Source organism: Anolis carolinensis, chromosome 4 (genome assembly GCF_035594765.1).
Source record: "Anolis carolinensis isolate JA03-04 chromosome 4, rAnoCar3.1.pri, whole genome shotgun sequence".
Lineage (NCBI taxonomy): Eukaryota > Metazoa > Chordata > Lepidosauria > Squamata > Dactyloidae > Anolis > Anolis carolinensis.
In genome coordinates this window covers 81,820,515-81,845,681 of record NC_085844.1, presented here as the reverse complement: position 1 = coordinate 81,845,681, position 25,167 = coordinate 81,820,515, and the positions used below count along the sequence as shown (strand labels likewise).

General features: G+C 44.0%; 1 protein-coding gene and 1 long non-coding RNA gene across 7 annotated transcripts; one reads left to right on the top strand and one right to left on the bottom strand.

Moving 5' to 3' along the window:
- Positions 1 to 641: 641 nt before the first annotated feature.
- Positions 642 to 25,074, bottom strand: LOC103279468 (uncharacterized). Of its 6 annotated transcripts, XR_010006136.1 has the most exons (8): positions 24,541 to 25,074; positions 20,918 to 20,994; positions 18,686 to 18,762; positions 15,214 to 15,443; positions 15,032 to 15,108; positions 9,453 to 9,645; positions 2,653 to 2,813; positions 642 to 1,219 (listed from the first exon to the last, which is right to left on the bottom strand). It is a non-coding gene; the product is annotated as an uncharacterized LOC103279468 (long non-coding RNA). The 6 variants fall into 6 exon arrangements; XR_010006134.1 differs by lacking the exon at positions 9,453 to 9,645 and having other exon boundaries at positions 15,214 to 15,426; positions 24,541 to 25,061; XR_010006133.1 differs by lacking the exon at positions 9,453 to 9,645 and having other exon boundaries at positions 24,541 to 25,060.
- Positions 6,101 to 8,644, top strand: apobec4 (apolipoprotein B mRNA editing enzyme catalytic polypeptide like 4). The gene has a single exon (XM_008114712.3). It carries the CDS (start codon positions 6,981 to 6,983, stop codon positions 8,136 to 8,138), a length of 1,158 nt encoding a protein of 385 aa, XP_008112919.3. The 5' UTR covers positions 6,101 to 6,980; the 3' UTR covers positions 8,139 to 8,644.
- Positions 25,075 to 25,167: the final 93 nt, after the last annotated feature.

The following is a 25,167-nucleotide window of genomic DNA, read 5'->3' as shown; positions in this document are numbered from 1 at the left end:
TAAATAAAGTATTATTATTATTATTATTATTATTATTATTATTATTATTATTATTATAACAAGGGAGGGAAAAAATCAAACTTAGAAAAACGTTAATACCTGGAAACTTTGCTGTATAAAAATGGTTGCACTTCACAGTATGGTTATGCTTGTACTTTTGGGTGCGAGCCTTCTTGCATCCACTTTTGTCCAGAGCATAATTAAAACCTCTGTCTCTGTCTTCGCTTCCTGGTGAGTTTTGAATCGGAAACTTTGACGATTAGTGTAAAATACTTGCCCTCACTTAATTATGGTCTAGATTTCAACTTCAACTTCTTACAGTAAAGGAAAGCATCAAAAACAACAAATAAGTAACTGTTGAGTACAGCCTAGGATATACACGTTGAGTATTAATAAACCTCCCTTGCCTATTTTCCAACATACCTCCCAACTTCTGAGGATGCCTGTCACAGATGTGGGTGAAACATCAGGAGAGAAGACTTCTGGAACATGGTCATACAGCCCGAAAGACTCACAGCAAACCAGGTTGAGTATTCCTTATCCAAAATGCCCAGGACCAGAAGTGCTTTTGGATTTCAGATTATTTTTTATTTTAACGTACCTGTATTTGCATATACTTTTATAATAAGATGAGACTCGAATCAAAACATGAATTTCATTTATGTTTCATAAGCATCTTATACACATAGCCTGAAGGTAATTTTATGTCATATTTTAAATACTTTTGTGCACAAAACAAAGTTTTTATGCACTGGACCGCTAAAAAGAAAAGCAACACTACACTGGATCTACACTGCTATATAATGCAGTTTGAACTGCCAGGGATTGTGGAAATTTTCAGTTTGGAGAAAGTTTCCTCTACCTTCGCTGAGCATTTCTCCACAGATATTTGTACATTTATACAAATGTGCTTTTTGCTCAGGGATCAGTTGTGTGTCCCATTTTGCTTGACACATTTCTTGCCAAATTTCTTCCTTTGACACACAGAGTCCTTTGCTCTGGGAATAGCTTATGTGGCAAGTGAAAAAGCAGATTCTTCCGTTTGTATTGGCCCATTCATTGAGATTCCGCTTCCCTGCAGGCTTCATTCTAGAAAGCTGGCAGGAGAGTGGATTTGATGAGAATGCTGCATTTTAAAAGGATGGAGCATAGGGTCCTTGTCCGTTTCAGTTCCTGCCGGCTCACAAGGTTGGAGTTGGCAGAGCAGTAAAGAGTCGGCCTAAGAGGAAAATACAAAATGTGGTTCACGTAAATTCATCATGCCCACTGATACAGAACATCCCAGTCAAGTTTCTCTTAGATCCTCATCTCGAAGAAAAGTCACTCAAAGACCTATTGCATCCGCCCCCCCCCCCCACCCCAAACAGACATATACGTTTTGAAGGCCTCATCTACACTACCATATAAAATCCAGATGATCTGCTTTGAACTGGATTATATGGCAGTGTAGACTCATATAATCCATTTCAAAGCAGATAACGTGGATTATTTACTTTAATAACCTGGATTATATGGCAGTGTAGAAGGGGCCTAAAAGGCTGCAATGAAAATGTTCAACAGGTATGATGAAAAACTTTATTATACTGCCATCCTGTGGCCATTTTTGCTTGTGCCAGACTAATCCTCTTAATCTTAAAACACTTGGGTTAATATTAAACTTTGAAGGCTTTCTAGAAGATTTTTCTAATTTTTCTGGACAATCAGACAGACAGAAAGGCATTACAAACAAAGTTTTGTTAATAAATACAACCTAACAGTGTAAAATTAGCAAACTCTTTTGGCGTTCACCTTTTCCAGCTGCCAAAGATAAAATTGAGTTGCATTCCAAGGTATTTTAGAACACTCTAATGTGTGTGTATGTTCTAAGTTTGAACACATACTTACAGTTGGACAGTCTTACTTCATTATTATTGTTGTTTGTACACATATATCAAGTTACATACATAAGCTTGCGAAACCCTCTCAACTCAAATATACAAGAGTGTTCGGGAATCAAGAACTCCTTGGTTCCGATCCTGTTGACCTGAATTCACATTTAAATAACCCACTCTCTACTCTCCTTACTGTAATATAACAGTTATCCCAAAATATCATTTTGTTAGTAGAGATAGCTAAATGAGTTAAGCATCACAATTAGGTAATATACAAAAAGTGTTTTGCAAATCTATCTGTAAAAGTCAATGTTTGTCTATCTATCCCAGAAGGGCTGTTGCTAGGCCCTACAACAAAACTATACCTATGTAATTTTCCAGCTGAATGTTTCTTTTTGGTTGTTGATATTTTTTATTTAAAATCAAGAAAAGCATGCTGGTTATGTAGAAATATTTGTCCTTATGGCATCTGCCTTTCTTGTTATGTTGCCTCGGTTTCCTTGCCTTATCTCTGTTCTGGGAATACTCCACTTGCAATGGTGAAAAAGTACTCATAATTGCTCCAAAATTAACTGTAACTTATAGGAATGTCAGTTTTGAACCTGACAGATGGTGATAGCGCTACCCACTGAAGGTGGAGTTACTTGAGTCAACACTGATTGATTTGTATTTTAATACTAGCATATAGACCTGCCGTTGCAACACTAGAAAGTAATTAATGTCTAACAAGCTCCTTTGGGATGTAATTTTTTGTAGAAACAATCTGGAATGGAGACTTTACCTGCTATGGTCCACTACTTTTCAGTGGAACAGGGCATGTGCCTGTTACTCATTACTTCATGCTGTCTCGGGGCCCGTCCAGAAAGTACCTTTATCCCAGGAGCTCCTGCAGCAATCAGGAAGGTGGCCAGATGACATTCTCTGTAAACCCGGAAGTAATCGCTACAAAAGGCAAAAAATGTAAGATTTTCAGGTGCGGGAATATTGCGGGTTTTAGCTGAATATCCTGATCTTCACATGTCTGTATGTCCCTGCAATTGGAAATCACAGGGTTTTTTTTTATCTGGCTTTGTTCACGGGTTTTAGATGTTTGTTCTTGGTTGGTCTGTTCCTAAAAAGGTGACACTTGAGTAGAAGGAAAAAAACTTTGTCTTGGGAAGATGAACTTTGTCCTTCACCTGTTTAATGAAGTTTCTGGCAGAAAAATGAAGTTCCTAGGGTGCAACAAGTACTTTCACATTAAGTAGTACACAATGAAATAGGAACAGACACTTTCAAACTAGGAACAGAATGTCATCATTACTGTAATTAGTCAGACCTTGTTGTATGGCCATCTGTGCAGACAGGTTTCATGGTGTATTTGTTTCAAGGAACAAAAGGATGATGTTGCTGGGTTATACATGTTGGTTCCTCATTGGGTGTATGCTGACAACATGGGTACAGTTTAGTAAATGGCAAAAACGTACTATTGGCTGTTGGGACATGGATGTGCTGGAGAGAAAAGTAAATACTGAGAGCCAAGATCATGTAGGAGGCTAATGTATAAGCCAGGGATAGCACCCTATTGTTCCATGCCACAAGTACAACCAAATCTGTCTGGACAGATGGCCAGGCAGCCAGGCTCTAAAAAGTGTCAATAATGACAAAGTTCTGTTCCTGGCTTGAAAGTGTGTGTTGCTGTTTCATTGTGCAGTTAGTTTGACTCTCCTATCCCCCTGTGAGAGCCTGGAATGTGCAGGAGACAATAGCCTTGCCAGCTTTTCCAGTGGCATACCGTAGTAGTAAAGGCGATGTTACTAACAAACAGCTCAGCAAGTTACCTTTCTGAACTACAGCAACTGTTATGCCCTATTATTACTTTCAAAGTAATAAATAAAACAACCTGTTTATTTTAAAATGTAAAAATCCAGGTTCAGTTCTCGCATCATACCTTAGAACATGAGTTCTTTGCAAAAGAAGGCTGTGCATCTTTTAGTTTATACACCTTAGTTTATAAACAGACCATATACTCTCACCATGTTATCTCAATTATAATAGTAACCAAGTTCTTAACAGGCACAGGAGCTGATTCGAAGAGCCTTGCAAAATCAAACGAGGGCAAGTCTTCTATTTACACCTGAGTATCCTAGCACTTGAAATTGTCAACACAACCATGTTCCTCTGCTGAGCCACTGAAATTGCTATACCACAGAAATACAGAAGCGAATATACTTTACTGCATGCAATTTAAGAAGAAAGGAAAGTTACTGATCTTTTAAAGGAAAATATAGCTGGAAGAGGATTGTCAAAACATTTTAAAACAACATATAAATTTGAAGACAGCTGAAGAAAATATGTGCCTTATGTTAACCATTTATGATTAGTATGCCGGTTATGAGACACACTGACAGTAAGTACAACTCTGTTATTCAGTATAAGGATATAATAGCTTATGCTTATTTCTGCAATGCAAATGATATCTCATTTCTGGGAAGCAAGCCAGCCATCTACTCCATATTTTTTGTCCTTTTGTGGCTTAGACTATAAGGGCAGGAGAGGTTTTCAGAGACATCCTACATGCTCCAGATAGCGGTACAGCTGCTTTTTCAAAAGGCCAGGAAAAATAAAGCTGGCATGAGTTTGGAGGGTTGAGAATAGCTCAGAAATTGGGGAATAGACTACTCAATTCTAGCTTTACTGTCTCTCTCCTCCAGGAGCAGAAGGAGAAAATATGTTTCCCTTTGGAATCGCAAACAAGCAAGCAAATGTTGTGCTGCTGTGTCCCTTCAAGTTTTTTCTGACATATGACAACACCAATTTTCTTGGCAAGATTTGTTCAGAGGACATTTGCCTTTGCCTTCTTCTGAGGCCGAGAGAATGTGAATTGCCCAAGATCACCCAGTGGGTTTCCGTAACCAATTGGTGATTTGAACCCTGGTCTTCAAAATCAAAATTCAGTACTCAAACCACCATACTATGCCAGTTAAGTTAGCAAATTATTGCCAACAAAATAAAAGATTTTACAAGTTAGGTTGTTAGTGGGAAAAAAACCCTTTTCCCCTGCAGCGGAGGATGCCAACTTTTTCAACAATTCTTTAGTTAAAGTGTGTGTCAGGAGCTGAGCTTAAAAGAGCTTTGAACAACATCTCCCATATAGTTCTCCCAAAGACATTTTCCAGGGTCAGTCCAGGGCACATAAGTGAATTTGAGATACAAGCAAGAGTTTGCAGTACACCTTGAAAATTAACCTACCCTGTTAATGTCCCTGTTAAAGGTAAAGGTAAAGGTTTTTCCCTGACGTTAAGTCCAGTTGTGTCTGACTCTGGGGGTTGGTGCTCATCTCCATTTCTAAGCCGAAGAGCCAGCGTTGTCCGTAGATGCCTCCAGGGTCATGTGGCTGGCATGACTGCATGGAGCGCCGTTACCTTCCCGCCAGAGCAGTACTTATTGATCTACTCACATTTGCATGTTTTCGAACTGCTAGGTTGGCAGAAGTAATTTCCATTAATTCTGAATTACATTTTCAAATTCCCATATAGTAATTCATCTAGCATATTGAATTTATTAATGTTTAAGTACGTATAATGAATTAGATTCTCTTAACATTGACAATGCAATGTATCAATATTACCGTTAACATTGGCAAACTATGGTAGTTTAACTGCTCCAGCATTCATCATCTTAGACTAACACTCCTGACTGTGTAAGCTTGCCTTCCAAGAGTAGGTTTTGGTGGTGGGTCTATCAATGACCGTGGAGACCTGTTCTGGATCTGCATGGTCTTTCACAGTGAGGATGCACATTAAATCTTGACACAGGTTTGCTTGATGCACCTTCCTCTTGGCACCTCTTTTCGCTTCTATTTGTGCCTCTTCAAAATCCATAGCATTGTTGATAACAGCTGATCTCCAATTATAACGCTTGAGAGCCAGGGCTTCCCAGTTCTCAGTGTTTATGCCACATTTTAAAGGTTAGCTTTAAGCCCCCGGTGGCACAATGGGTTAAACCGCTGAGCTGCTGAACTTGCAGACTGAAAGGTCAGCAGTTTGAATCCAGTAAGCGGGGTGAGCTCCTGCTATTAGCCCCAGCTTCTGCCAACCTAGCAGTTCAAAAATATGCAAATGTGAGTAGATCAATAGGTACCGCTCTGGCGGGAAAGTAATGGCTCATGCAGTCATGCCAGCCACATGACCTTGGAGGCATCTACGGATGCCGGCTCTTCATCTTATAAATGGAGATGAGCACCAACCCCCAGAGTCAGATAAGACTAGACTTAATGTCAGGGGAAAACCTTTACCTTTACCTTAAGCTCATATTTAAATCTCTTTTGATGTCCACTGACATTCTGTTTTCCATTCTGGAGCTGAGAGTAAAGTAACTGCTTTGGGAGGCAGTGATTGGGCATTTGGACAAAGTGGCCAGTCCAGTAAATTTGACAGCAGAGGATCATCACTTAAAGCTGGTGGTCTTTGCTTCTTCCAGAATGCTGATGTTTGTCTGCCTGTCTTCCTAGAAGATTTGCCGGTTTTTCAATGGCAATGCTGATGAAATCTTTCCAGAAGTCGAGAGTGACATTTGTAAACAGTCTGTGTTTCTCAGGCATCCACTAGAGTTGGAAGGACAATAACTTTATAAACAAGCATCTTGGTATCTCTACGGATGTCCTGATCCTTAAACACTCTCTACCTCATTTGAAAAAATGCTGTGCTCGCATAGCTCAGTCAATGTTGTATTTCAGCATCAAACTATTACAGAAAAGTGGCTGTCTAGGTAGCAGAAATGTCAACAATTTCTATCATTGCACTATAATTGCTTTCTTTTATTACATAGGCAATAACTGCTCTCTGATATGAATGGGAATGAAAGCAGGAACAACATCTGCCTCTACAGCCCCCAATTCTGGCAACAGACTTAAAAAATAAAATTCTGCTCAGACCAATTTCCTCTGGTGTATCACCTCTAGCACTTATACATTTCAATTCATTTGCCTTCCTTGGCTTCTAACTCTGGATCCACAGGGGAATATTAACCTGGCTTTTCTCAAAATCTTCAACAACAGATCCACGATACTGTACTTAGACTTTTTGGTACAACTAAATCAGTTTCAAACCAGTGTAAATTATAATATAAATGCAATCTCAAAGTTTCAAAGGAAGTGGGAGAAATAACGAATGCTTTTTGCTTGTGTGTGTGTGTTTCAGGACTGTTACAGTAACAGGGCAAGATTCCCATAGCCTCATGGATCCAGAGACCGAAGCTTTTTGTCAAGAGTACCTAGCACCCCAAGGTACAATAGTGAAGCCGTATTACTGGCTAAACACGAGCCAGATCTGTGCAAGATGTCCTTATCATATAAGAACAGGGGAGCAGGCAAGGGTCCCTTATGCTGAATTCCATCAGGCTTTTGGATTCCCCTACGGGCCAACGCATCACCAAAATAAACACCTTCTCTTTTATGAAGTAAGGCACTTCTCGGGTAAACTAATGCAAAAGGGCCATGCAACAAACTGTACAGAGAACGACATCCACCCAGAATCAATGTTATTTGAAACTGGAGGCTACCTAGACTCTATTGTACGCAACTGGGAAAATGTCATGTACATAATTCTCTATTCAAATTATTCACCTTGCAATGAGGCTGAACAATGCTGCATAAGCAAAATCTACCACTTCTTGATGAAGTATCCAGGTATCACGCTTTGCATATATTTCTCACAGCTGTATCACACAGAGGAGGACCTCCCAATATCTCCATGGAACTGTGAAGCTTTGCAGAGCCTTGCCAGCCTCTGGCCTCAGGTGACACTGAACCCCCTCTGCGGTGGACTTTGGCACTCCGTCCTCCATAGTTTTGTGACTAGTGTCCCACAGGCAGGTTGTTATCATCCAATTTTGCCCATAAGAGCATTGACTGATAGACAAAATGCACAACAAATTAACAACATAACAGGAATGCGGTCTCCTTTTATGAAGAACCTGCCCCAGCCAATCTATGGAAATGCAAGTGCCATACCAAATCTGCAAAAGAACTATATGTCTGCTTTACACTTTCCGCATCCAGCGCAAATGATGAATAGCAGATTGCCCCCACTAAGACGGCAACCATTCAATTTGACCCCTCCCATAAATGTTTCTTCCCCCTGGAAACAGCAACCCATATACCCCAAACCTAGAAATATTGTGAGGCACTTAAACATGCCAAATGACTCATTAAGCAAAGTGAAACATTTGCAAGTAATTCCCAGGGGAAGAGCTGTTCACATGGAGAAAATTACTAAACAACACTGAAGCAGCAAGCCGGTGGAGCATGAAGGCCACAGGAAGAAAAAGGATTAAATTCAGTTCAGCTAGAAAGCTATTACAGGGCTGGGCAATTCCCTTGGTACGAATAGTTACATAGATATACAATGAGCTGGGAAAACTAGAGCTCATTAGCATGGAATCAGCAAAACATGCACATTATTTACACTTGAACTGGATTTTGTGCCAGGATAGAAAACTTCAGCTGCCAGCAGCAGAAGGAAGAACCAAAACTAGTCCTCTTTGTCATCTCTACTTTAGCCACTGGAAAGTTCGACTTGCCAAGAACTGCTGGCTGCCAGCAGCCAAGTAAGGGTCAGCCCTCCATTGTTCAATTAGAACGTTAAGACTTTTTAATTTTTTTTGCTGTATAATTGTTTCATATTATTACTCCATATTATTTTTCTTTCTTTCAACTGTCCTCTGATTATCTGACAACCAGGTAGGATATAAATACAATAAAGCCACAACTAACTGAGCTGACTTACCGCAAAGGGGCCTCCGATCAGCTCTGTGTTGACTAAATGTCACATAGAGGTGTTCCAAGGTAACATGTGGCAAGATGACTAAAGTTGCGGAAACCTCTGAATTCTGTCCCAGAATTTGGAGTTTCTCATGATTTTGGGGCTATATCAGGTATGGGCAAACTTTTTTTGCCTTGAGGCCGCGTTGTGGGCCCGGATGGGAGGGCCAGGCCAGGAGGGAGAGGGGCCGAGCATGGATCATCTTCAGGTTGTGCTCCCAGCATAAGGACAGGCTGCTCATCCCATTCTTATGCTGGGAGGAAGGCAGAACTTTTGGTGACTGTCTCAATCCTCTTTCCCCTCCTCCTCCCCCGATCCTCAGGCTATCCTCTTGTCAGAATGCTAAGAGGAGGGTGAAACAAGACAGTGACTGAGTGTGCTTTGGAGGGCTCTCAGTCATGGCATTCCTTCCTCAAGCCGTCCTTCCAGCATAAGGATGGGATTTCCCTCACCATCCTTATGCCAAGAGGAGGGCGAGACATATGGTGGTTGAGAGCACTCCAGGGAGCTCTCAGCTGCTATGTGCCTTCCTCACCCATCTTTTTGGCATAAGGACATGGCGAACCACTGTGTCCTTAGGCCAAGAGGGCAGGGAAAATGAGGAAGGCCTGAGGTAAGCGCCCAGAGGGCCACATCCGGGCCCTGGGCCCTAGTTTGCCCATGACTGGCCTATATAAACAGTTGGACCAATTCCAAGATGGAGCTGAACACAACTATTTACACTGACATCTTGTGTCTCCAGGATTCTGGAAGCCTTGGGTCTTGGAGTGACACTTACTGTTACCTCCTGTTTTCCGTGTTGTGGCAATCTTCAGGCACGAAATGAGTCCTGCCGGCCAACTATCACCTGCAATGATATTGGATGGTTTAACTGGAGAGATGATGGAGAGGATCCTCTTCTTCATCTCCCTTGTCCAAACTCACTCCAGTGAATGGCCAGTCAGCAGGACCCATTTTGTGCCCAGAAACCGCTGCAATACAGAGAGCAAGAGATAGTGATGACGATTATGTGCTGAAAAATGTCTCCAAAGAGCCCTTCCCTCTGCCCTCCACCAGCCAATCGCCTCCCACATGCAAATTCCTCCCTACCTCACAATCCCCACTGGTCAAACTTTGCATATTCCACTCCCTCCCAGAGGCTCCTCCCTCCTCTCCCATCCTTCCTCAGCCAATCATCATCCACATGCAAATTTCCCCCCCCCCCCCTACCCTCAAAGGGCCTCCCTGAGAATGGAACTGGGAGCCAAAGGGAGAAGGCAGGCCCCTCCTCCTCTGGGGATCCCTTCCCTCTTGGGCCAGGGCTTCCCTTGGGGGTGGGGAGGGGTGGGGACCCCGGAAGGGAATGGGGGCCCAGGGCTTACCTTGGAGGAGCCACAGGAATATCCTCTGTGTTTTTGGAGCACACCCAGTGAAGACATGGGCGCCTCGTCCTGACCTTCTGCAAAAGCAGAGGGAGGCAATCAGGGGGGGCCTCAGCACCAGAACAAGGCTGGCCCCAAAGGGAGCAGGAGGAGAGGGTTCCCAAAGGGAGTGTGGCCCTTACCCTGAACCCTGTGTCCAGGGCCATCCTGAGGGGGTTGTGCGGAGGGGCCTGGGCCAGAGAGACATCCCTGTGGAGTGGCCCCAACTGGACCTGCCTGGAGAGCTCTCTGCCCATGTTGGTGGCCAGGAAGGCAATGGCAGGGCCAACTGACTGGAGGCCCCTCAGAACCCCCGGTCTCCATGACAACCAGGTGAACACCACCGGCCTTGGAACCTTCACAGGAATGGAACCTTTTCAAAGAAAAACAACCTCCAGCCTGGAGCTTCATTTGAAATCTACATGACATCTACATTTGTCTTTCTACATGCGGACTCTTTATGAGTAGCCCTTTTTCCCCCCTACCAAGATTACATGAGAGTTAATTTAGCAGCAACCAATCTATATTGAGCAAATCTGTTCACTTGTTTACTAATTCTCTCTTTAAATCACCCTAAAAGATACTTTCCTGGGTTTTGCGTAACCTTATAGGTCATCATTTCATTTGTTTCTTTAATCACATTTTTCCAAAACTCCTGTACTATCCTGCAGGTTCACCAACCATGGAAAGAGGTGCCTTTTGACATCTCGCACCTCCAGCATTCTCTACAGTGAAATTTATCTATTTTCGCTGTCATATCTGGGGTTATATTCATAGTTTCTCTGATATACCCAGCTGTTGAAAATTTAAATCCTCTTTTCCATTGGTGTTCCCAATTCTCCAAGCCAATATTTTTCCCTAGATCTTTAGGCCTCTACAACATAGCTGTTTTTATTTGGTTATACTCTAAATCAGAATTTCTTCATTCATCCAATGCTTTTGGGTGTGGAAAGATTGGCCGCTTACAGGAAACGTTGCCCAGGGGACGCCCGACTGAATTTACTCAATCTTCGGGGAGGCTCTTTCCGTGTCCCCCTACACCTGTTGATAAACTCTACAAGTTAGCTGGCATTGCCCCTCCTGACATGCGACGGGAAGTTGCTGCTAACTTTGAGAGAAATAAGGTCGAACATTGTGAAAGCCACCCACTGCATGACTATCAGCCTCCTCCCAGTAGACTCAAATCAAGGAAGGGCTTCATGAGAACCACCACTCCTCTTGATGTTCCTCCAGCAGCAGCAAGGGTGTCCCTCTGGGCAGCTATACCAGGCAATTCTAACTGGATGGCCCCCCACGAGGGTCTTCCTCCTGGGGTAAACCAAGAATGGGCAACTTGGAAGTCCCTGAACAGACTCAGAAGCGGAGTTGGCAGATCAAAAGACAATCTGGCAAGATGGCACTACCTGGAGGAATCCTCCACCTTGTGTGACCGTGGAGCAGAACAAACAACTCCGCATATGTATGCTTGCCCACAATGCCCTGCCTCATGTACGGAGGAGGAGTTGTTTAAAGCTACGGACAATGCGGTTGCTGTTGCCCGCTTTTGGTCCAAAACTATTTAGTTGCTTGTGCTTTCCTTCCCCCCCCCCCCCCCCCATCATTTTGAAATGTATTTGTCGTACAATGCTTTTGACACGAAATAAATAAATCAGAATTTCTCAAACTGTGCTCATCCGGACGTTTTGGACTTCAGCTCCCACAATTCCTAACAGCTGGTAAGCTGGCAGGGATTTCTGGAAGCTGAAGTCCAAAACACTGGGAGGAGCACAGTTTGAGAAACACTGCTCTAGATGGTACTCTAAAATATATTTCTTGGGTCTAGAAATTAAGCCCTGATTCCCCTTCTCAAAAACGCTCTCCAATATAGATTTTTTTTTGGTGAACCAGTCATGTATCCCTATATTTTCTCTCCATTTTAATTTCTGTTGATCTTTTTCTTTAATTAGGTACTCCCTGTAAGTTCTTATTTCCTCGCTGAATATTGATCTTAATTCTTGGAATAGAAACAACATTTTAGGTAGAAACATCATTTTGATCACGGTCGTCCTCCCTGTCCAATTTCGTTGCACTCTTTGCTATCTTTCTTCTTTCACCTTCTTCCAAGCCTTTTCATAATTATTTCAATATAAATGTTTTTTGTTGGTTACATGTTGGTCACTTCGGAGCCTGATCCTCCCTTCTTGGATATCCGCTCTCCCTCCCAATTTGGTCCCATCTGAAAATCCAAAAAGAATCCCTTCTATTCCATCATCCAAGTCATCAATGAAGATGCTGCATAGCCCTGAAAAGCCCAGGACAGGGCCCTCTTTATGGCATCCCACTGGTCCTTTCTCTCCAGGAGGAAGAAAGAGGAGCTACTGGACAGAAGCACCCCCTGGGTTCGGCCTGTGAACCAGTTCCTGATCCAACTCACAGGTGCACTGTCTTGCCCACATTCTACTGACTTCTTTGTGAGAATGTCTTGGGGAACCTTCTCAAAGGCCTTCCTGAAATTGAGGTGTGCTGCACCCACAGCATCCCCTTCATTCACCAAGATTGTAAGAGTGTGTGGGAACCTCCTCCTCTGGAGGCTTTTAGGAAGAGGCTGGATGTTTCGAGATAGATGGCCAACTGTTAGGAGGGATTGGCTGGGCCTTCCTGCCTGGCAGAAGGGGTTGGACTGGATTTATTTATTTATTTACAGCTCTTTTATCCTGCCTTTCTCAACCCCAGAGGGTACTCAAGGCAGCTTCATAACATAGGCAATGTCTTTAAAAACATAGCACAATAAAAATACTCATACCATTAAAACAATTAAAACATTTAAATCCGTACAAGTTAAAATCACGTGATCCATAGGCGTAGTCAGGGGCCGCTCCATAGGTCAGTTACACATCTTTCATATCTAATTATTGCATTAGATTTTTGAATGCTTGGTCTAAGAGCCACGTATTCACTTTTTTGCAAACGGTTAGGAAGGAGGGAGCTGATCTAATCTCTCTGGTGAGGGAGTTCCATAGCCGAGGGAATGGATAGCCCTAGGGATCCCTTCTAATGATTTCCCACATTTGTACCCTGCCCGTCTCAGCCCAAAGAGGACTTAGGGCGGCCTTACAACAGGCAACAATTCAATGCCAACAGCACACCATTCCAAATAAAGAATTAAAATTAAAATCGAGACAATTAAAACATCCATTATTAAAACACTCATTAAAATCACACTAATTCAAATAATGGTCCAAGGTCTGTCCATTTGTCAATCACATTAATTCATTCTCATTATTGACTTCTAACCCTGACTCTGCCTGAAGTCTGCCAGGGAAAAGTTGGTGGGAGATGAAAGGGAGTGGAGGGTCCGAGGGGTGGAGGTTGTCCGCATGAGACCCATTTCCTGGAGTCGTAGAGTTAGAAAGGACCCCAAGAGCCATCCAGTCCGACCCCTTTATGTGGAGACACAGATGAGACAGATGAGCATCCATCCCCTGTGTCCAAACCTCTAAGGAAGGAGACTTCAGTGGACTCCAAGGCAGAAGGAGACAACTCCATCCAACAGCTTTTACTTGGGGTTTCATCACACAGTTTTTCCTAGGGCTTTTATTGCATGACGCATGGCCTCCTACTTTGGCCGTCCTAAGTCAACTGTAGGCCAAAGGCCTCGGAAATGGAGTAAAGAGCTGTGGCGCTGAAGCATGTCCTTCCCTGGCATGCCAGAGGAAGATTTTCAAAATCGAAATCATCTGAATGGGCACAGACAACAAAACAAACACGGCAAGGATGTTAACCCTTCCCTATGCTATCCAAAGCACTAGCGCTCTCTCTCGCTCTCTCCCTTTCTCTGTCTTGGCTGGAGTTACACTTTAAACATGTACCTGTTCCAACTTACAAACAAATTCAACTTAAGAACAAACATACAGAACCTATCTTGTTTGTAACTTAGGAACTGCCTGTTTTTCTGGAAGGTTACTGGGAAGGAGAGGCCTAGTTCATTTCCTTCGCCGCTGGCCTCACTTAGATGATGTCCGTCCGGAGGAAGGGTTCCTCCGTGCGGGTTCCTTGTGGCTCTTAAGGTCTGGAAGGAGACAAGAGAATTTATTATTATTTATTTACTATATTTCTACCCGGCACTTCTTATCCCAGAGGGGACTCAGAGTGGCTTGCAGTTTGGCCACTTCAGTGCCACATTGCAAATAGACAGTGTATAAATCTAATACAACACAAACAAAGCAAATTTAACATAAAATACAAGGCAAAAATCACACAAAGCATAATAACGTCCAGAAATAAGATGGAAATAAATATTTAAAACATTGAAAACTAATTACAATTATTGTGGAGACAAATAAATTATTTTGCCAAGTTCTGTCATCAGGGATAAACATGAGCCAGCAAGAAAATTAAGAGAAGTCTTCACAAAATAAAATTTAAAAATAAAATAAAATCTGAAAACAAAACAAAAAGAAAACTCCCCACTAAAGCCCAGGGATTTACTAACAAGAACTCCACTACCTCATCCTCTTTTTTGTTTCTCAACTTGAAAAAACTTGAAAATGCTTGAGAAAAACTTTTGTCTCAAGAAGCCAAAATGACAAGTTTCAAGCCAAAAAGGTGAGTGTGACTATTGCATGGTGATGACGATTATGTGCTGAAAAATGTCTCCAAAGAGCCCCTCCCTCTGCCCGCCACCAGCCAATCACCTCCCACATGCAAATTCCCCCACCTCACAATCCCCACTGGCCAAACTTTGCATATCCCACTCCCTCCCAGAGGCCCCTCCCTCATCTCAATCCTTCCTCAGCCAATCACCATCCACATGCAAATTCCACCCCCCTCAGAGGGATTCCCTGAGAATGGAACTGGGAGCCAAAGGGAGAAGGCAGGCCCCTCCTCCTCTGGGGACCCCTTCCCTCTTGGGCCAGGGCTTCCCTTGGGGGTGGGGAGGGGTGGGGACCCCGGAAGGGAATGGGGGCCCAGGGCTTACCTTGGAGGAGCTACAGGAATATCCTCTGCGTTTTTGGAGCACACCCGGTGAAGATGTGAGTGCCTCGTCCTGACCTTCTGCAAAAGCAGAGGGAGGCAATGAAGGGGGCCCTCAGCACCAGAACAAGGCTGGCCCCAAAGGGAGCAGGAGGAGAGGGTTCCCAAAGGGAGTGTGGCCCTTACCCTGAACCCTGTGTCCAGGGCCATCCTGAGGGGGTTGTGCGGAGGGGCCTGGGCCAGAGAGGCATCTGTGTGGAGCGGCCTCAACTGGACCTGCCTGGAGAGCCCTCTGCCCATGTTGGTGGCCAGGAAGGGAATTGCAGGGCCAACTGACTGGAGGCCCCTCGGAACGTCTGGTCTCCATGGCAACCAGGTAAACACCACCGGCCCTGGAACCTTGGCAGGAATGGAACCTTTTCAAAGAAAAACAACCTCCAGCCTGGAGCTTCATTTGAAATCTACATGAAATCTACATTTGTCTTTCTAAATGCAGACTCTTTATGAGTAGTCCTTTCCCCCCCTACCAAGATTACATGAGAGTTAATTTAGCAGCAACCAATCTATATTGAGCAAATCTGTTCACTTGTTTGCTAATTCTCTCTTTAAATCGCCCTAAAAGATACTTTTCTGGGTTTTGCGTAACCTTATAAGTCATCATTTTGTTTGTTTCTTTAATCACATTTTTCCAAAAATCCTGTATTATCCTGCAGGTTCACCAACTATGGAAAGAGGTGCACATCTTGCACCTCCAGCATTCTCTACAGTGAAATTTATCTATTTTCACTGTCATATCTGGGGTTATATACATCGTTTCTCTGATATACCCAGGTGTTGAAAATTTAAATCCTCTTTTCCATAGCTGTTCCCAATTCTCCAAGCCAATATTTTTCCCTAGATCTTTAGGCCACAAAAACATAGCTGTTTTTATTCAGTTATCCTCTAGATCAGTGTTTCTCAAATTGTGCTCGTCCAGATGTTTTGGACTTCAGCTCCCACAATTCCTAACAGCTAGTAAACTGGCAGGGATTTCTGGGAGCTGAAGTCCAAAACGCCAGGAGGAGCACAGCTTGAAAAACACTGCTCTAGATTGTACTCTAAAATATATTTCTTGGGTCTAGAAATTAAGCCCTGAACCCCCTTCTCAAAAATGCTCTCCAACACAGGGGTTTTTTTTGGCGAACTAGTCACGTATCCTTATCTCTTCTCTCCCTTTTAATTTCTGTTATCTTTTTCTTTAATTAGGCACTCCCTGTAAGTTCTTATTTCCTCACTGAATGTTGATCTTAGTACTGCTTCCAATGCAGGAGCCTTCAATTCCATCTCCTCCTTGTATCTCCTCCAAATTGCTAGGAGATTGGCTCTTATTGTATGCCTATTAAATTCTTTATTTACCTTGTTTTTTTCAAACTATAAATACGCACGCAATCCAAATCTTAAGTTATGATCCTTCAAGTTCAGTAAGTCATGAATCTCTAATCTAACCCAAACATTTAGCCAGCTAAAACCCACTGCTTCGTTGATAAAGGTAAATGTTTTCCCCTGACATTAAGTCTAGTCATGTCTGACTTTAGGCCTTGGTGCTCATCTCCATTTCTAAGCCGAAGAGCTGACGTTGACTGTAGACACCTCCGAGGTCACGTGGCCGGCACGACTGCATGGAGTGCCGTTACCTTCCTACCTATTGATCTACTCACATTTGCATGTTTTCGAACTGCTAGGTTGACAGAAGCTGGGGCTAACAGCAAGAGTTCACCCCGCTCCCCGGATGTGAACAGCCCACCTTTTGGTCAGCAATTTCAGCAGCTCAGCAGTTTAACCTTTAGCTTCGTAGCAATATTTAAACTCTAAAAGGGCTAGGCCCCCTCTATCTTTGGTATCTATTACATTTCTATTAGCAATTCTAGCATTTTTTTTTACCAACCCATATAATTGTTTTAACCAAATCCTTCCTGCACTGTTCAAAAACCTTTACTTCTTTGATAATTGGTAGATTTTGGAATAGAAACAACATTTTAGGTAGAAAAGTCGTATTGATCACCACCATCCTCCCTGTCCAATTTCATTGAACTCTTTGCCATCTTTCTTCTTTCGCCTCCTTCCAAGATTTTTCATAATTATTTCAATATAAATGGTTTTTGTTCGTTAAACATGTTGGCCACTTCGGAGCCTGATCCTCCCTTCTTGGATATCCGCTCTCCCTCCCAATTTGTTCCCATCTGAAACTCCAAAAAGAATCCCTTCTATTCCATCATCCTAGTATGCATAGCCCTGAAAGGCCCAGGAAAGGACCCTCTTTATGGCATCCCACTGGTCCTTTCTCTCCAGGAGGAAGAAAGAGGAGCCACTGGGCAGAAGCACCCCCTGGGTTCGGCCTGTGAACCAGTTCCTAATACAACTCACAGAAGCACTGTCTTGCCCACATTCTACTGGCTTCTTTGTGAGAATGTCTCTGGGAACCTTCTCAAAGGCCTTCCTGAAATAGAGGTGAGTTGCACCCACAGCATCTCCTTCATTCACCAAGACTGTGAGACTTTCAAAGAAAGTGTGTGGGATCCTCCTCCTCTGGAGGTTTTTAAGCAGAGGCTGGATTTATCGGGATGGATGGCCATCTGTTAGAAGGGATTGGCTGGGCCTTCCTGCTTGGCAGAAGGGGTTGGGCTGGATGGCCCTGGGGGCCTCTTCTATTTATTTCCCACATTTGTACCCCACCCGTCTCACATTGAAGAGGACTCGGGGCAGTCTTACAAAACTGTTCGATGCGAACAACACACAATTCCAAAATAAAGAATTAAATTAAAATTGAGACAATTAAAAGATGCATTGTTAAAACATCCATTAAAATCACGCAAATTCAAATCATAGTCCAAGGCCTGTCCACTTTTCAATCACATTAATTCTCATTATTGACTTCTAACCCTGACTCTGCCTGAAGCCTGCCAGAGTAAAGGCGGTGGGAGACTAAGGGGAGTGGAGGGTCCGGGGGTGGGGGTGTTGCCCATGAGACCCATTTCCTGGAGTCATAGAGTTCAAAGGGACCCTAAGGATCACCCAGTTTGACCCCTTTCTGCCCTGCAGAAACACAGAAAGAGAGCCCTCCTGATAGATGGGCATCCAGCCTCAGTGTAAAAACCTCTAAGGAAGGAGACTTCAGTGGAATCCAAGGCAGAAGCAAACGACTTCATCCAATAGCTTTTATTTGGGGCTTCATCACACTGTCTTTCCTTAGGCTCCTATCACATGACGCATGGCCCCATACTTTGGCTGTCCTACATCAACTGTAGTCCAAGGGCCTCGGAAGTGGAGTAAAGAGCTACGGCGCTGTAGCGTGTCCTTCCCTGGCATGCCAGATTTTCAAAATCGAATGATCTCAGGGACAGAAAGTGAGGTGAAATAATCTGAACAGGCAGAGAAAGGAAAACAAACACCCCAGGGATGCTGACCCTTCCTTATGCTATCCAAAGCAGTAGTGCCCCCCCCCCCCCGCCACCTCTCTCTTGGCTGAAGTTACACTTTAAATATGTACCTGTTCCAACTTACAAAAAATTCAACTTAAGAAAAACCTACAGAATCTATCTTGTTTGTAACTTGGGGACTGCCTGCATTTCCTGAAGGTTCCTGGGAGGGAGAGGCCTCCTTCCTTAGCTTCAACACTGACCTCACTTCAACGATGTGTGCCTGGAGAGAGAGGGGGGGGGGGGCTCCTCTGTGTGGTTTTGTTGTGGCTCTGGAGGTCTAGAAAGAGACAAGAGAATTTATTATTATTTATTTACTATATTTCAGCCCTGCTCTTCTCACCCCAGAGTGGACTCGGAGCCGCTTGCAGTTTGGCCACTTCGGTGGCCAAACTGCAAATACACAGTGTATAAATATCATACAGTACAAATGAAACCACATATAACATAAAATACAAGAGAAAATTCAAACAAAGCATAATAATGTCCAGAAATAAGATGGAAATAAATATTAAAAACCAATTACAATTATTGTGGAGGCAAATCAATTATTTTGCCAAGTTCCGTCATCAGGGATAAACATGAGCCAGCGAGAAAATTAAGAGAAGTCTCCACAAAATAAATTTTAAAAAGAAAATAAAAGAAAATCTGAAAACAAAACAAAAACAAAAGTCCCCATTAAAGCCCAGGGATTTACTAACAAGAACTCCATTACCTAATCCCCTTTTTTGTTTCTCAACTTGAAAAAACTTGAACATGCTCAAGAAAAGTGTTTGGTTCAAGAAATCAAAATGCCAAGTTTTGAGCCAAAAAAAGGGGGGGGGGGTTGCAACTATTGCATGGTGACGACGCTTATGCGCTGAAACACGTCTCCCTAGAGCTCCTCCTTCTGCCCTCCCTCAGCCAATCACCTCCCACATGCAATATCCCCCCTACCCTCAAAAGGCCTCCCTGAGAGTGGAAGTGGGAGACAAAGGGAGAAGGCAGGCCCCTCCTCCTTTGGGGACCCCTTCCCTCTTGGGCCAGGGCTTCCTTTGGGGGTGGGGGGGATAGGGGACCCCTGGAGGTGTTGTCGACCGCGTTTTAGGGGATCGGGCCCTTAAGGAGAGACCCAATCCGGTCCTGAGAGAACGGACCTTGGCGGAGCCAATAGGAAAATATGAGCCGCAATACAACCTGAAGCCGAAATGAAGAAGGTCCGCCAAAGTTGAAGGAAAATCCGCCAAGGAGTCTTTATTGAGCAATTCAGCTGAAGAGGACTCTAGTAGCGATCATTCAGTCTACTAGGGTACCACATAATCAAAATAAAGCCATATTTATACAAAATTTCAGTCTGACAGCCCTTTGAATTTCCCGCCCTGCTCCCCCGCCCATCTGATCGTTGATAGGCTAGAAGGTTGAACGAGGCGGGCTTTCGTTTCCCGCCTTGCTCCGTTGGCCCAATAGGAAGCTGCCTTTTGTCTCTACTCGAACCAATCAGGAAAGAGAAGTCGGGAGTTATTGAAACAATGAAGTGACAGGGCAGGAAATATCGGATTAATTCCTGCTAGACCGATTTCTAAAGGGATTAATGGCAGCAATCAAGGATGTCCGGGTTTCTGTCACATATACAGATTTTAGATATGCCTTGGGGTGTCAGAGGTGGAAGCAAAGATGGGTGGTGATGAGCCATATTGACAGGCTCTGCAGGGCGCCTTCCTGAGGTGTCCTGGTTTTTCCTTTGGATGAGATATGACAATGTTTGCCTTGGGGCGAATCACCTTTAGGTCAATACTCCGAATTCGGCGACTCAAGCCCTATATTGTCCATGCAATCTGAATTTGATTGGGTTTAGCGGTGGCAGATTATCCTTTTGTTTTTGGGAAGGGAAGCCTGGGTCATAGGAAATGGGATAGGTTCTGGGGTTCAGGTTGAGTTCAAAATATTTCCTATTTGATTTCATGACTTGGCAATTATATGAAATAAAATGAAAAATAAAATAAAGTTGGAATATAAACCCTGCTGGGAAAAATACATATTTTCTGGGGATCCCAAAGAGTACAAATACATATAGGCAGACAGATAGATTTCATGGAAATAAGGGAGAATCCATAAAAGTGAGTTACATTGCCTAAAGGGGAATCATGAATGATATAAACAATTGAAAATATTTGATAAGAACGAAGTTCATAACATCTGGAGAACCCAGCATGGAAATTCATAAAAGTGGAGTTTTAGCAGCATGATTTTACAATTCATGAAGTTGTTATCTCTTGCCTCAGAGTGCAGGGATAATCCACAGTAAACTCCAGTAAAAAGTCTCAATCACCTTCTACTATAAATATATGGAATATAGAACATAAAGTCTTGATTTTTGAACTATCTTTTACAAAGTCCTGGGGGGGGGGGGAGGGTGGTCACCTCGATCACAGAGGGAATGGGGGCCCAGGGCTTACCTTAAAGAAGCCACAGGAATATCCTCTTTGTTTTCAGAGCCCACCCAGCAAAGATGTGGGCACCTCTTTGTGACCTTCTGTAAAGGCAGAGGGAGGCAATGAAGTGGAGTCTCAGCACCAGAACAGGACTGGCCCCAGGGCCCCAAAGGGAGTGGGGGGAGGGCTCCCAAAGGGAGTGTGGCCCTTGCCCTGAACCACATGTCCAGGGCCATCCTGAGGGGGTTGCGCGGAGGGGCCTGGGCCAGAGAGGCATCCCTGCAGAGCAGCCCCGACTGGACCTGCCTGGAGAGCCCTCTGCCCATGTTGGTGGCCAGGAAGGCAATGGCGGGGCCAACCGACTGGAGGCCCCTCAGAACCCCCGGTCTCCATGGCAACCAGGTAAACACCACCGGCCCTGGAACCTTGGCAGGAATGGAACCTTTTCAAAGAAAAACAACCTCCAGCCTGGTGCTGCATTTAAAATCTACATTTGTTTTTCTACATGTGGAGTCTTTATGAATAGTTCTTTTCCCACTACCAAGATTACACCAGAGTTAATCTAGCAGCAACTAATCTATATTGACAAATCTCTTTGCCTCCTTTGCTAATTGTCTTTAAATTGCCCCAAAAGACACTTTTCTGGGTTTTGCTTAACCTTATTAGTCATCATTTTATTTGTTTCTTTTCCGAGTAAAAGGTGGTTCGAAAAAGCCTTGAGTAAGACTACAGCTGGACTGAAAGAAGGCCGTTTAAGAGGATTTATTGGTAAGAGTCTGAGTCGTTTAAAAGCAGAGAGAGGATGTGTTTTTAAGTGTAACAAATAACTTGCTATCTTGTGTTTAATTTCTGTACATAAATACTAATTTTTGTTTTTATACACGTAATTTATATATATAAAAGGGCAATGAAATTTCGGCCTAGGACAAAACAACAAAACGACACTTCCCAGAAACACTAAACTTGGCAGCACAACCCCTCATCCATGCCTCTACGTTCATACAACAAAAAGAAAAGAAAAATAAAGTCTTAATTAGAGGGAGAGGAATAATTGCTTATATCCAATTGCTGCCAGTTAGAAGGCTAAGCTCCGCCCATTTGGTCTCCTAGCAACCCACTCAGCCCAGGGGACAGGCAGAGTTAGGCCTCACTTAGGCCTCTTCCACACTACCTATAAAATATAGATTATCTGATTTCCCATACCACCATACTTCACCACAGCAACGAGTGGCTGGGCACAACTAGTATATTATATGTGTGGAGCCCCAGTGGCGGTGTGTTAAAGCACTGAGCTGCTGAACTTGAAGGCCGAAAGATCCCAGGTTCAAATCACGGGAGCGGAGTGAGCACCCGCTGTTGCTCCAGCTTCTGTCAACCTAGCAGTTCGAAAACATGCCAATGTGAGTAGATCAATAGATACCTCTCCGGCGGGAAGGTAATGGTGCTCCATGCAGTCATGCTGGCCACATGACCTTGGAGGTGTCTATGGACAACGCCGGCTCTTCGGCTTAGATATGGAGATAAGCACCAACCCGCAGAGTCAGACATGACTGGACTTATCGTCAGGGGAAACCTTTACCTTTTAATATATTATATATAGTTTGAATGGGATTGTATGAAAGACGTATCATTGGGACCTATATAGTCTAGAGATGCTATTCTAAGAAATGAAGCCTGGAAAACTACAGCTCCACGGGTAGCTGAAAGAAACCAAAAGCAGTTTGGCGCAGACGGGAGAGCAAGCCAGTGCAATTAACTGCGATGAATCACTGACCAGGAGGTCATAAGTTCGAGGCCCGCTCGGAGCTATGTTGTTGTTTGTCTTTGTCCTATGTTAAAAGGCATTGAATGTTTGCCTAATATGTGTAATGTGATCCGCCCTGAGTCCCCTTCGGAGTGAGAAGGGCGGAATATAAATGCTGTAAATAAATAAAAATAAATAAATTCAGAAGCCACCTGGTCTGTTGTGGCCAGAAAAAATGGTGGCAGTGCCTGTGCCTTTACAGCTGGCCAAACCGGAACAGCCGGAGCCGGTTTTGAAAAATGGATCAGTGCACAGACCTAAACTATATATAGTTGCTCCATTTAAAGCAGGCATGGACAAACTTTTTTGCCTTGGAGCCACATTGCAGGTCTGGGCAGGGAGACAGGAGGTCCATCTGTGCACTGGGTGGGGCAGGCCTGCGAGAGGTAGGGCGTGGGAGAGAGCAGGGCAGGGACTGGGTTATTCTCAAGCCAGCTTGCCCCATTCTTATGCCAGGGGAAGGCAGAACACGTGGCGATTGTCCCAATCCTCTTCCCTGCGCTTCGGGCTGTCCTCATGACTTTATACCAGGAGGGAGAAACATGCGGCAGCTGAGAGTGCTCTGGGAGGCTCTCAGCCGCCATGTGCCTTTCTTGAGCTGTCCTCCCGGCATATGGGGCTGCTTGCACCATCCTTATGCTGGGAGGAGGGTGAGACATGCGGTGGCAGAGTTCTGCAGAGGGCTCTCAGCTGCTGCATGTCTGGCCTCTCCCATGCTGCCATGAGGAGGGCCTGAGATAAGTGCCCAGGGGGCTGCATCTGGCCCCTGGGCCTTAATTGCCCATGCCCGATTTAAAGGATAGCAAAGTGAAGGAAGCAATCCGCTGGTGATGCACAGTTGACAAAATCTTGTTTTTTAAAATTGTTTTAATTGAAATACTTTAAAAATCAGAGAAAAAAATAGGGTAAATTCAATGGTGGAATAATTCAGAGGGAAAGGGGGAAAAGGAAAAAGAATGGGAAGGTTATGGGTGGGAATGTCCTAGGAAAGGGTAAAGAATTATTATTATTATTTGGCATCATTACTTGAATGATATTACATTCTAAAATGGTAGGCAATAGGGGTGTGCATTTTTTTCGTTAGTCGTCCTAAGTCGTATCAAATTCATTAAATTCGTACTTACAATGTAAGTCCGAGTCCCCTTCAGGGTGAGAAGGGCGGCATATAAATGTAGCAAATAAATAAATAAGAATGGAGGGGGAACAGTTTGCTGACTTCCGATCTCCTCTCTGGTGGTTCTGTTCATTTCTTCTTGTTTATTTCTTTTTAAACTCTTGCTTCTCCTTTTCTTATCATCTCTGGGTGGTCCTCATGAGTTACATTGGGTTGGCCTATATTTTTTTTCTTGAGCCATAGTCTTTAAGGCAAAGGTAAATGTTTTCCCCTGACGTTAAGTCCAGTCGTGACCAACTCTGGGGGTTGGTGCTCATCTCCATTTCTAAGCCGAAGAGCCGGCGTTGTCCGTAGACACCTCCAAGGTCATGTGGCCGGCATGACTGCATGAAGTGCCGTTACCTTCCCGCTGGAGCGGTATCTATTGATCTACTCACATTTGCATGTTTTCGAACTGCTAGGTTGGCAGGAGCTGGGGCTAACAGCGGGGTGCTCATTCCGCTCCCGGGATTTGAACCTGGCACCTTTTGGTCTGCAAGCTCAGCAGCTCAGCGCTTTAACGCACTGTGCCACCAGGGGTCCCATAGTCTTTACATATCTATTTATTTTATTATAAATAAATAGTCTTTAAACAACTGCCCATCTGTGTTCTTTTGATTCAAATTTCCTTCATGCCTTGATAATAATTAGTGTTAGTTTATCCATATTCATAATTTCTAAAACTTTTACCTTCCAGATAACTTCCTTAATCTTGACATTAGTATACTCCTATAGACGCTGCCTAGGGCCCTTCCACACAGCCCTATATCTCAGAATATCAAGGCAGAAAATTCCACAATATCTGCTTTGAACTGGGTTATCTGAGTCCACACTGCCATATATTCCAGTTCATAGCAGATAAGGTGGGATTTTATTCAGCTGTGTGGAAAGGCCCTCAGTCTCTAATACGCCTTCCTAACCTCCGCCCACTAGGTCACTCCAGGCGGGAGCCAAGCGAATGGATTCTTAGAGCTGCCAAGCGAATCCCACAAAGGGCAAGCCCCGCCCACCACCCCCTCTAACAAAAGGATGATGTCATTAGAGTCGTCAAAATGTCTTCCTCCATTGTCTGTTCCGCTTTACGGCCACTCCGGGAGATATTTTTTTCTCCCTGTTAAGGAAAAACTCAGGGAGGGGCGTGTCCGAGAACTTCCGCCCTCAACAAAGACGAAAGGCGCGTCCCAGATCACGTGCTACTCACACCTTACTGCTCTTTCACCACGTATCTCCGCAATTCTGCGCATGTGCACGTCCTCCAAGCGGGGAGGGGGAAAAAAAATGACAGTTTGGCGCCTGCGCAGTAGAGTAATAACAAGG